The sequence below is a fragment of the Oryza brachyantha genome, chromosome 10, assembly GCF_000231095.2.
Source record: "Oryza brachyantha chromosome 10, ObraRS2, whole genome shotgun sequence".
Taxonomy (NCBI): Eukaryota; Viridiplantae; Streptophyta; class Magnoliopsida; order Poales; family Poaceae; genus Oryza; species Oryza brachyantha.
The window spans coordinates 3206953-3215786 of record NC_023172.2 but is presented as its reverse complement, the minus strand read 5'-3'; the positions used below and the strand labels follow the sequence as shown (position 1 = coordinate 3215786).

General features: G+C 38.4%; 1 protein-coding gene across 1 annotated transcript; it reads right to left on the bottom strand.

Annotated features, from left to right (window-relative positions):
• Positions 1–252: 252 nt before the first annotated feature.
• LOC102704917 (V-type proton ATPase subunit a3-like) lies at positions 253–8834 on the bottom strand. The gene is made up of 18 exons (XM_006661600.2): positions 8576–8834; positions 7598–7642; positions 6764–6883; positions 6578–6685; positions 5819–5926; positions 5558–5731; positions 5304–5441; positions 4828–4935; positions 4580–4687; positions 4328–4476; positions 2698–2851; positions 2119–2279; positions 1832–2038; positions 1503–1686; positions 1341–1424; positions 1047–1246; positions 892–951; positions 253–821 (listed from the first exon to the last, which is right to left on the bottom strand). The coding sequence occupies exons 1-18, from the start codon at positions 8723–8725 to the stop codon at positions 617–619; spliced, it is 2463 nt and encodes an 820-aa protein (XP_006661663.2). The 5' UTR covers positions 8726–8834; the 3' UTR covers positions 253–616.

Sequence of the window (8834 nt, the reverse complement as noted above, 5' to 3'; positions counted from 1 at the left end):
TCAATGAGGCCCACTACGTTAGAAATACTACTATAAGTTGTTCGGCTGCAGCACATATTCTAGGAGCCTAAGGTAATGATTGATCTAGGTGGTGTTTGGCTTGTGCTCATAGAGGAGCCGGATAATGGGATCGGTAAAGGATTTCCCTTCGTTGTACCACATAAGGTACATCAGCAGCGAATAAAAACAACGTTCTAGACCTTCAGCTTCGCCGTCAATAGATGATAAACTACTGCAATGAATAGTAACTAGTAAGCACGAAGAATGAAACTTATTTATTTCCAGAAGTGTAATTCAAAATACACATCACTCGTGCCACATCCATGAGTACATAAATTTATTGACATAGCACCATGTAAAAAGCAGTTATGCTATGCACTAACTTATTTGCAACTTCGTCCCAGCCGCTCTTGTAAATGCTCAAAGTAATAACAGATCATAATATACAGAATAACCTAGCATGGCTAATAGTGTAGGCAAAAAGAATGATTTGGCGTCCCCTGCTCCAACACAACGAACTGGGGTTTTCTGAATCTTCACCAATGGTGATAAACAATGATTATTCCAGGGAAGGACTTACGATTTTACATTCTACATTACATACAACAATTCAGACTCAATCTTCCTCCTCGATGATTGATGCGAAAGCAAACGGTGCAAACTTGTATCCGTCACCCTCATAAAACTTATTCTGGAATTCTACCCAGTGGAGCCTCAGAGCATGCAAGAATGCACTTAGGGTCTCCATCACAAGCAAGACACCGATAGTGGCAAAGAGAAAGATGACTGCTCCAATGATGAGGATGAAAATATTATTGTACCTGAAGAAAAAGCAAGTTAGCAGTGTGCATACGCACAAGTCACGTGTGTGAGAGAAAGAAAACAGCCTACCCCCATGAGAGAACAAGAACTTTCTCGTAGAAGACACTGGACAACTCTGAGTGTGCAAGACTGCATGAACAATAATATTACTCAATTGTCAGTTTCTTCCAAGTGATATTAAGGAGATGGCATAGGATGTATTAATCACATAAGTTCAGAAGTACCTGAGAGCCCAAAGACGAAGGTATGAGGCGGTATTTGAGACTGCACCGAGCACAAACTCAATTGTGTGGATCAGCTGGTGAACAAAGACTTCACTGAACTCAAACTCCTCATGGTGATGCGAGTCTTCATGGTTTTCTTCCAGCTCTGTTACTGATTCATCTGTGGCCTGAAGCATGGTGTACTGTTGGCCTTGGTGCCTCTGACAGAGCCAAAAACATATATTAAGGATGGAGGTATACATAAACTTTGGTGGGGGGTCAGTTAAACAGCAATCAAGACAAGCAAACACATACCTGCTCATGTTGCCTCTTCAAGAATAATGGCTTGGGAATCAGCATCCAAGGCACAGAAACCAGAGCAAGCAGAAGCAGAACAAGCTATAAGAAAATAAGAAAATGTTAGGAATACAATATACACATACAACACAGAATGAACACATAGCAGGAAGGCCAAACCTGCACTAGTTTCTGCCCAGGAAATAGCTCGTTCTCCCCAAGATCGTCGGTTGGACTCAGGAACATGTATATCATTACATGGTAAAGGTCAGCTTTTGAGCCCGTGCACCATTTAATAATGATGAGGAGTGAAAGGTAACCAAATAAGCTGTTCAAGAATATGAGCTGAGGAATAAACTGGTACCTGTTACATAGTTGTACAACAACTGAATAATCATGATGTATTATTTAAGTAAAATAATAGAATAGTGAAGGAGATCATATATCATTCATAATTTATTGTCATTACAAGTCATTAATGGAATATTCCTGAGGAGATTTTGACTTACCAGACATTAAGGGCATTTCTGAAAAATTTTGCGTTAAAGTAACTCATCAAAATTCCAAGGTTCATTTGTGCAACTCCAAGAAGAATAGACAGTTTCATCTTCAATGAATTAAGGAAAGGCAGCTCACTGCGGCTACCATGCCATACAGGATCGACGCCAAATGGATATGCTGGCCTCACCTTAATTAATCCTTCCGTGGTAGCATCTCTATAAAACAATGGCAGAACATTAAGTTTTAAAAAAACATCAAACCAGGATTGCAGATTAGCAGATTAAAAGTTCCTTACCCACAAGAAGGATCACGGCACGCATAAGCGGATTTACCAAAGAGTTCAAATGGGACTGAGAAAAATTCATTGTATATCAATCCAGTGTAAATTGAGAAGAGTGACATCATCAAAATCACATAGCGACCACCAAACATCATATCCATTATATCATCAAGTTTCTGAAAAGACAAAAGCAAAGTTATGAGAGAAACTAGGTTCGAGGAAAAGTATGCATCCACAATTTTGTGAAAAACAATGGACAATGGAATGTCAATGCTAGTACTTAATCTTTAGGCTTAATTAATTATATATGGCTGCATATGCCACCCCTTTACTAACCCCAGAATTCCTTGTTTTCTGCACGCACGCTTCCTGCTAAACGGTGTATTTTTTAAAAAAAAATTTATAGGAAAGTTGCTTTAAAAAATTATATTAATCTATTTTACAATTTTTTATAATTAATAATTAATTAATCATGTACTAATCTATTACTACGTTTCCGAGCCAATAACTAACACCCACTCTCCCTCAAACGAACTGGTAAAGTAACACTGACATCCACAGTAATTATTTTTTAATGAAGGGTGTCAAGAAAACCTGTGAAGCTAGCTTCTTCTCTCTGATTATGAGGTACAGTGTTGCAAGTAGTAAACAAATACCATGGCCCCAATCTCCAAACATGACAGCAAATAAGAAGGGAAATGTCACAATGGTAAAGACACCAGGATTTGCTTCTTGATACTTGGCAATCCTGCAGCCAATGTTTAATATAATATTAGTACACAGAAAATGAAAGAATACATGATTTGAGTCCTAAATGCTGTCATATAATCCCTCCTATCAAGAAACAAAACAATGTTTTTTTGGATTTGGCCAATTATACCTCTATGAAAAATTGTATGCATTCACTTCTTAACGACTAAACAACACCGATTTTGGGCTAGTGTAAAAGGGCATTTCGATACAGCTTGCTCTAATTCTCCATCAACAGTCACCACTATGGTAGGCCCCTATCTTACCATTGAAAGTTGATAAGGCAGAAATTTGAATGATGAGTCAACAAAATTATGATCCCAATGGAAGAAGAGTTATAAGGGAAGTAGTATGTGACAAGTATGACTAATTGATTTTCTTTTATTAGTAGCAGCAAATAAGCCCTGAATAAGTTCCTTTGATGAAGGCACGTTGGTTCACTGAAACCATACTTGGAGGCGGCAATTTTTTACTGCAGCAAATGGCCAAGTATCTTCATGCAAAAAAAGAGTATCATGTCTTTCTGAAATTAGACATTTCAAAGGCCTTCAATTCAGTTTCTTGGCCTTTTCTCTTACAGGTGCTGCAACAGTTATGCTTTTGATTGGCGGTGGTTTAATCTCCTTTTCCTAATCCTATCTATGTAGTCTACCTGGATTTTGGTCAATGAGGAACCGGGAGAGGTAATAGAAATGATTGTGTTTTCAACAGAGTTAACCCAAGTGCCAAAGTTGTCCTCCAAGAAGTGGAAAATGAGGTCACTCTTTGGTGTTTGGTGGGAGCATCAAGATTTCCTGAGCTTTTTGCTATGGCTATAGCACTAGCACCGTAGAAGAGGATGTGTGGGTTGGCTCCTGTTAGTTTTGGTTCCTGGTGTCTGTTGTATCTCTTTGGTGGTGGGTGGTGGGGTTTATCTAATCCTTCTACCTAGCACCGTTTTTTCTCTTGCTTAATGAAATGCTATGCAAATATCTTTGAAGTTAATAATACTACATTGGAATAATTTACATTTTTAGCATAATTTGCATTGTCATAGACTAGACAAAAAGATTTCGTAACCTAAAGACACAACTCAAAACACATGTTTACAATTATCTTGTATCCATATATACTTGCATATTGCACGTAGCATATAAGCTAATAGGGAAACATCATGCATGATCAATGAAACATTTTGGAAAAACAAAGCATAAGTTGCAAAAAGACAAGCAAAATAGGTAAAAGTTAACTACATTCATTTCAAAATGTTTAATATGAACAAATATGAAATATAACATAGTAGGATTGGTTTAAGTCTGAGAAGTACACCCCTGATATGATCAGCAATAGTAAGCCCTCTAACCAATCAAGAAATGTATCATGAGAAGCTAAAATATGTTTCTAAGAAAGAAAGGAAGATAAAAATTAAAATAAAGCATACAAATCATGGATTAGACAAGTGCGGATTTCTCAGCATTATACTTCTTCAGCTTACCCATAGGCATCCACAATCTCCTGGAAAGCAGAAGTAAATTTATTGGTCTGGAAAAATGTTGGAGGAGATTCTTGTGTGTTGAGAACTTGAAAAATTGAACCAACTTGAGATTTGCTATCAACAGTGGCACGCTGAAGTGCATCTTGGATCTGAAATAAGTAAAGAAAATGAAAGCTGGAAATACAGACAGTAAACTAGAAAAGCTCCTAGAGACAAAACGAAGTGCAGAAGGATGGGACTGCATCTTGTTACCTGACTTGTTGCAAACACAGGACTCCATCCCTCAGCAACCAAGCATTTCTTTGTCACGTCAAGACTCAACATGTTTAACGTGTGGTAAATAGCTTTTTCTTTCTTTACCTGCAAAATTTGAACAAAAATCACAATAGAACTTAAAATCAAGCAAAGAAAAGCTACTAAAATGAAGTTATTCAGATAGTGTAGGTTAACAATTTGTAGGGTATGGAATTTACAGAAAGCATCCCTAATAACAAGCTTACCAGGGTGTTCCAATGCTCAAACTCTGAGGAAATACTTTTAAGTATGCTGTCACGGTGAGCTAAACCTAGTTCAATAGTGGCCTTTAGCTCTGATATTTTTCCAGATACCTACAGCATTGCAAATATTTCAGATCAAACAAAATATCTGCAACTTAAATTGTATAATTTAGTAACATTAAACATTGTTTTTGAAAACGCACAGCTGGAGGAACAAAGAAACTATTTTAGTAATAATGAGTACTAAAAAAATAAGATCAACTATCTCATCCAACATGAAGTATTAAAACAGAAAGAAATTCCAAATTCAGGAACCATCTAGCACAAAATTCTTTCAAGTTTCAAGCTACAGAAAACAACCAGCTGTTATTCAGGTGAGAATAAAAACAGCTTGCATTTTGGAGAAATGAAGAGATTAACAACTCATAGAACAACTCCAACTAGGACAGAATGAAGACAATAAGCATGGCCTGCCATACCTCCTGAATAGTCTGGAGTTGTTTGCCTAGATCTTCTGGAAACGGGTAACGGTTGGCACCAAAAGCATCACAGATTTTCACAATCTTGGATTTTGCTCTCTCCCCAGAGTAGAATATAACAAATGCATTTTTAATGACCTGCCAATATAGTACAAGTAGTCAAACCAGAGAAAGAACAGCTAGAACTTCAGAAAGCAATAAAAAATTAGAAGTACTCGATAAATTTCCTGTGAAAGGATATCCAAAATAGTAACCTTTTCTCCAGATAGTGGATCAGTGACAGTTTCATCAACAGGTTCTTGTCTAAGAAACATGTTACCCCTAGTAGCACGGAAAAGTATACGTTCAAAGGCCATAGCCTTTTCCTTTGGCACAAGACCACTGAGGGAACCAAGTTTCACTTGTTTTGATGGATCTGTCACCATTTCCTGAAATAAGGAAAAATAACATCATAACTCTCCAGGATATCAGTGAAAGAAATCCAAGATATTGCTTTCTTGAATTATAGTTCATGCCTGCTGCAATAAAGGACTCTCCAGAGAAGAATCACCAGACTGATCTGCTGACATTTCCCTCTGTTGTTCTGTTGCACTTCGTTGAGCTGAAGAGAAAAATTCACCAGCCTAAAAGCAAATACCAAAAGTCAAAAACAAAGTGTAGTATTCCATAATATGCCCTTTCAACAATATGAGGCAGTATAAAATGAGAACCAAGTGGTCCAAGAATCATATAATTTACTTGAGCATACTCTGGTAGGAGGATGAATTAAATTGAAGTATTTTCTAACTATATATATTGTGCAATAAAAGATAAGGAGCAGCTTATAGGAATGTTGAAAAATATCCTTCAACATGAACAAGCACAAAAATGCAGCACAAAAGGACGATCGAGTTTGATATATCATAACTGAGATAATATCCAGTGTAGTAAAAAAGCACAAGATACATACTTATGTGAAAGGTCAAGCACAAGGAAGAGAAAATGGGCAAGGACCGCCTGGAAACTCAGTGAGGCAAACAAGCCATCGACAATATGGCTGGCTTGGAAACATGCAATTAAGAGAAAAAGTCTTGACCACACATGGCAAAGTGCCCAACTGCCTTTAGCAGCAAGTCAGAAAAGCAATTTGGGACTTACCTCTCAGTGTTGAGGGAGTTATTAGAAGAATAGATTTAGAGATTTAGAAATGAGAACCAAAAACATTGAAACCATGTGCAAAAACTTCCAGGGTTTCAAAGGTCAACTAACCATGATGTTATTAGGTAGAACCATACCTTCTGTAGAACAACATTGTACTCCATCAGCTCATTGTATGTCCTCTGTAACTTTTCATTGTTTGCATTAACTTCAGTCAGCTCAACTTCTAATTCTCCAAGTTTAACCTATTTAATTTATAGTGTTAGAACAAAATTCTTTGTAGGCATTTGCACAGATAATGTTGCGTTTCTTTTGCTAAATACCTCTAAATCATCAATTTCCAAGGTTCCAGAAAATTGTGTAGAAGAGGTTGATATGGCAGCTTTTGACATTTGTTCCCTAAAAAACCGCAGCTTGCGAGCCATTTCACCACATCGCTTGATCTTCACAGGGTGTAAAGTATAAACAGAACGGTAAGATGGCAAATATTCATAGTCCAGTGTGCTTTGGTAAAACAATTTATGATTAGCAACACAACATCAAGTCAAAGAGTTAGTTCGTCAAACAGCATTAGACCAGTAAAACAATAGGATGCCTCAAGTGCACCTATTCCCCGTGTGCATAATTGATTGAAAATAGTGGAATATATTCAGGGGCCAAACCTTACAGTTCGTTCCAAACATGGAATTGACAGGACAAATTAATAGCAAAATAGTGGGAGACTTAGTCTTTTCTCAATAGTTACTCTTTCCAACATTAGTACTCTGACAGAAGTGTACTCCATTCAAAACATGGCCTTTTGACATGCAGTTTCCAAACTCTGGGCATCCAACCATAGTTTTCAAACTCTGAGCATATTTCAAACTCATTTTGGTTGGATTTACCAAAATCCATGTGTACATTTGTCTTAAGAAGTGCTTTCATAATAATGCAGTTTTATTGAGTTCTATAAATGTTATAATGAAAAATAGGGGTCAAAGTTGCACTTAGACCATGTCAATGTCAAAACCATGATATTTTCAAACAATTGTAAAAGTTCATTTAGTTCATTTTTGAGGATTCAAACAATTGTTTTTATTGATAACCAGCTAGATACAAGATCATACAACAAAGCATGACATCAGAAGAAGATAAAACTAAAATAGAAGATATAGTACCTGGGAAGCATAAGTCCGTTGGAATGGGCTCTTGTCGGAATTAAGCTGAAATAGACAAATGTCAGGCCAATCTAGACTAAACCAACATATACCCGAACTAGAAAAGCATCGAATGACCTAATAGCAGATTCCACTGGTTTCAGTTATTATTGCTAGCAACGGTAAGCTAAGTTTGCCTTAGATTCCTTATTCTCATGATAGGGTAGCATCCTACAGCTGTCAAAAGATTTCTAGAAAACTTATCTCAAATCATTAGCTCACATGTCAAATGTGTTTTAGAATTCATCATTAGGAGTTTAGGACATACATTAGGCAACTATTGAAATTCTCATTGATCTTTTGGAAAGAACATTTATATTCATCCATAACATCATGCCATTGTACGGATCTTGCTTCATGCAAAACATTTAATCAATTAGGAGAAAACAATATAAAAGATCAGTTAATAAGCTTTACAGCGGTCTGAAATTTCGAGACCGTAATAGAAGTTAAACTATTGGTGTCCTTTCAGCAGTAACTGTCACAAAACTGTTTTAACCATTTCAACAAACTATAGTTTGTAGCATCCTACCTGCTATTTTTAGCTCATCAAAAGTCATCCTATAATTAGCAACAGCATCGCATTCGCACATGATAATCTACCACTTAAGATCACCTCATGTAACACACTACCAATTGCGACCATGTTTCACAAATAGCATCCATACACCCATCCATTCACCTCCTCGACTCGAATTATCAATCACCGAGATTAATTGCACTCCTACTCATCATGATCAGCCGATCACGGTACCGGAGCGCCAAAACCCTAGAGGATCCTCGCCAGATCCACACGGGAGCGGCGATAGAGCGGAGGAACACCACGCCTGCAGACCCCCTAACAAAATCCCCAACTCGATCGAAACAGAAGGTAGGACGGGGAGGCGCAAAAGAAAAATGGATCGAAATCGAAGCAAGCGAGCGGGCGGGCGGGCGTACGTCTTTGAACTGGAGGAGGCCGAGGTCGCCGAGGTAGGAGACAGCGAGGTGCGCGGACTCCGCAGGGATGATGACCTGCACCAGCTGCATCGCCTCCGACCGCATCAGATCCATCGACGGGCAGCACCCGCCGCCGCCGCCGCGTGACATCGCGGGGAGGCCGCCTGACGTTGACCTCCGCGGGCCGGGGTTCGACGCGCGCTCGCTCCGGTGGGCGGCGCGGCGCGGCGCGGCCCGAAGGGCGTCTCGGGAGGCGGTC

What these genes read in the sequence shown, in the direction of transcription:
- LOC102704917 (XM_006661600.2), bottom strand. Translation starts at nt 8,725, where the DNA reads ATGTCACGCGGCGGCGGCGGCGGGTGCTGCCCGTCGATGGATCTGATG. An exon ending in CTGTGTTTGCAACAAGTCAG is followed by an intron (nt 4,477 to 4,579) that starts GTAACAAGATGC and finishes TACTTATTTCAG; the next exon opens with ATCCAAGATGCACTTCAGCG. An exon ending in GAGATTGTGGATGCCTATGG is followed by an intron (nt 2,852 to 4,327) that starts GTAAGCTGAAGA and finishes CATTGGCTGCAG; the next exon opens with GATTGCCAAGTATCAAGAAG.